Source organism: Gigantopelta aegis, chromosome 8, assembly GCF_016097555.1.
Source record: "Gigantopelta aegis isolate Gae_Host chromosome 8, Gae_host_genome, whole genome shotgun sequence".
NCBI lineage: Eukaryota > Metazoa > Mollusca > Gastropoda > Neomphalida > Peltospiridae > Gigantopelta > Gigantopelta aegis.
The window spans coordinates 23,133,618-23,137,674 of NC_054706.1; the positions used below are offsets into that span (position 1 = coordinate 23,133,618).

General features: G+C 40.0%; 1 protein-coding gene across 1 annotated transcript; it reads right to left on the reverse strand.

Annotated features, from left to right (window-relative positions):
- Positions 1 to 1,162: 1,162 nt before the first annotated feature.
- Positions 1,163 to 1,777, reverse strand: LOC121379548 (sperm-specific protein PHI-2B-like). The gene has a single exon (XM_041508192.1). The coding sequence runs from the start codon at positions 1,775 to 1,777 to the stop codon at positions 1,163 to 1,165; it is 615 nt and encodes a 204-aa protein (XP_041364126.1).
- Between the last annotated feature and the right edge of the window lie 2,280 nt (positions 1,778 to 4,057).

Here is a 4,057-nt window from a genome sequence, read left to right on the forward strand (position 1 = left end):
GATATCGCAGTATACAATATAAAAATACTTGTTAAGAGGATGCGATGTTGCTTAAGAAAGCCTAAGAGAGCTCTGTGAATTAGACCACTGGTGGTTTGTCCACATTAAATGTGGCAGGTCATTGACGTTTGTCAGTGGCGTAGCGTGGCATGGACCTGGGGGAGGGGGTCGAATATGAACCTAGTATACCACTTTGTCCACATTTTACCTGGACACCAATAAATGAATCGCCTAGTGTTCCTCTGAATCCTACGAACCCCCAGTTTACGCCCTTGAAATCAGGGCCGTAGGTAGGATTTTTTGTTTGGGGGAGGAGGGGGAGGGCAAATGAGTAGTTAATAGTCTAAAACTTCTTTTCTTTAGGTTTCTATAATGCTTTCCGATTTTTTTTTTTTTGCCCCCATGCTAGCTACGGCCCTGGAAATACTACACTAACCTCGCTCCCCTTAACATCGGTTGTCCTCCCTCCTTGCAGTTAAAAGACTATAAGACTCCATCATATGGGATAGAAAACGTACACCCGAGGTGGTGAAAATTTCGACCTGAAACGAGGCTTGCCATGGTCTAAATTTTCACCACCGAGGGTGTACTTTTTCTATCCTATATGACTGCATTTGGTGGAGTCTTTTTCTCTCATTCATTCGGCAAATATGGTAGTGTAATTTATTCATGATAAAATGGTCAAATAAAAATGTTACTTTTTCAGTCATCTTTGTCTGTTCGTGTAAAATAATGGTTTATTTACCGAATGAATGAGAGAAAAAAAAGATGCCATCATATGCGGCCATGTGGGATAGAAAAACTACACACTCGGTGGTGAAAATATCTACCTTTTTAATCCCACATGACCGCATATGATGGACAAACAAAAATAAACAACAGATTCGAAAACGGCCTTTGTTGCGCGCGCGTGTCTGTGTGAGAGAGAGAGAGAGAGAGAGAGAGAGAGAGAGAGAGAGAGAGAAGAGAGAGAGGTGTGAGAACGTGAATGGTCGTATTTTTCATGACATTGTTTTCTACCGTAGCAAGATTTTATTATTATTATTATTATATTATTATTATTATTATTATTGTGTTGATATATAACTGGATGAACAAAACTTTCATTCGGGAGGGTTGGTGGCCCTTAAAAGGGCCTTTGTAATTGTGGTTGTAGGCTGGCCTACTTTTTGCCTTTTCCTTTTTTGCCTTTCTTTCGTCTGCGCGACTTTGATTTCTTGCCTTCCGTTTTTTGCTTTTTGACTGTTCGGGTCATGCTGTTACCTCGGCTCTTGGTTCGCGACTTTCCTTTTTTGCTGCTCTTACTACGTTTACGTTTCTTATGGGATCCACCCTTGCTCTTGCCCTTGCCATCATCGTCACCGCCTGTCTTCCGACGTCGACTTCCGCTAAGGCTGCGAGACCTGCTATGTCGAGGATGACGAGATACCACCAGATCAGGGATCTTCCCAAGGCGGAAGCGTCCAACGGTACCCTTGGCCTTCGAGCCTTTTGGACGAACTAGAAATCCTCTGCTGAGTCCCATGTTAATCGCCTTCTTGATTTGTCCATTCAGCAGATTGACAGGCATAGCCTTACAATTGGCTGCAATTTGTTTGCGGATTGACTGAAGAGATGATCCCTTCATTTCCCTGTCCTGCGTGATGGCATCAACTACTTTCATGACCATAGCGGTTGGTTGTTCCACAGACGAAGAATGTCGTCGAGTTGTGCGAGAAGAAACTGTATCCTCCATCGACTCGGTGCTAGATTGGCTTCTACTCCTAGATCGGGACATCGATATATAATTTCTGGACCTAGACCGCGATTGAGATGAACTACTAGATCTCGAACGATATTTAGAGTGTCTTGAACCAGTCATTTTTACGTTTGGATGATGACGTGATTGTTGACGTCATATTTATACCTGTGCAGTGCGGACGCAAAGGAAAGCACACGTTCTGCTACCGTCAAAATGTTATTTTTAATTTATGTGTGCTTTACTGTAAAACTATTATAATAATTAAAAATGTATGATGATCATATTATTTTTAAAAAGCATTTAAAAATTGTTTTGAGATATTTTAATCTCCCGTTTGTTGTCTTGTTTTTACAACAGCTAAAAGTACCGATTCAGAAAATTGTAAATAAAGCACTTTAAACAGCCATGTACGGCTAACTACATACTTAATATTCACATTTGTAACAATAATTTAAACTAATATTGTTTCATAATTACCAACATATCCCAGAACACTATGAATAACAATTAAAAACTAAACTCCAGAGAGCAGGCTGGTATGTTAATAATATATTTCATGTAATAGCACGTTACGCATGCACATTAATCCAATTAAATAACGTTTAAAACTCAGATCTATATCATGCAATAAATATTCCGATATTTTATTCTGTTTATTGTGGAAACAAAGAATGATATATGAATCATATACATAGATGTAAGTTTATTTTAATTCAAAATATTTTTATGGTATTCTTGCTACGTTAATGAACATAGTTGAGCACCTAAGCATATCTTTAAATATCTAAAAAAAATACTACGTTTACTTCTGGTGAAGTATATAGGAAGATAACCATTTAACTACGTTAATATGTATTTAAATACTACTACAGAAATAAAAATGTATTAATGTGGCCCTTTACTAAGCTTAATTAGACACAACAACCACCTTTAAGGCGCTAAAATCGATATAAATCCCAAATACTTGATATTTGTTCCGCGCAGCATTTTTGAAACCCAGTTCGATATAAGCATGGTAATTATAAGTTTAAAACAATCGCTATAGTTAATGTTTGTTTCGTTTAACGACACCACTAGATCAGATTGATTAATTATCGTCAGCTATTGCATATCAAACATTTGATAATTCCGACATATTCGGCCCGTAGGGACCGGCGACTATGACCCCACTTGACACAAGTGTACTTTTTTTTGTCTTACTCTACATAAATATGGTTTGTTTCCCCCCCCCCCCCCCCTTCCACTCCCACTAGAGGATTTGACCCCCTCATTAGAGATTGTGCCCCCCCCCCCCCCCTCCTCCAGATACTGTTCCTACGGGCCTGCATATAGACAAGAGGAATTCATCTGCATCTTTCCATTAAGAAATGTTGCTGTGAGAAAGCTGTGTGTGAATTTGATTAAAACAACGTGAAAATACTGGACAGGAAGAAAATGCCGGAGACCGTTGCGACAGCAGACACTTTAGTTTCGATTCGTCCGAACTGGCTTGTCGGCTTAAGCGAGATATGGGAATACTATTTGTTATGGCTTTTAAAAAAAGATGTCGTACCAACAATTTTTCTGCGACACAAAACAAATGACAACAAGCCGACGCCATCCACACCGAAACGACCTTGGGGTGCATATCGTCAATGTCCCAAATTGCGTTATGCTTTCAACTCCGGTCAGTTTGTTTTTTCACGGTTCGTGCAATCATCGAGATCCGATTTGTTGTCGTGTGCATCTCGTACATTTGTGACATTTTTCTTTACAGTTCGAGAACATTAAAACAATAAAGTAAAAACAAGTAAGTATCTATAGCCTAGTCCGTCCCATCCTACAAAAATACTGGGGGGTTTTGTAAAAAAGAAAGAAAAAAAAAAGAAAGAAAAAAGAAGCTAATTTTGTGTGCATCTTAGAAAACAATCAGTTCAGAAATAAATGACTTGTAAATTCCATAGTATGAAAAAAGGCGTTCCCTGTAAAACAGACTATAAATACATTAACGACGCACTCAACACATTTTATTTACGGTTATATGGCGTCAGACATGGTTAAGGACCACACAGATATTGAGAGAGGGAACCCGCTGTCGCCACTTCATGGGCTACTCTTTTCGATTAGCAGCAAGGGATCTTTTATATGCACCATTCCACAGACAGGGTAGTAGATATCACGGCCTTTGATATACCAGTCGCGGTGCACTGGCTGGAACGAGAAATAGCCCAGTGGGCCCACCGATGGGGATCGAGCCCAGACCGACCGCGCAGCAAGCGGTCGCTGTACCACTGAGCTACGTCCCGCCCCACAGACAACAGGAATTCAGCTGCATCG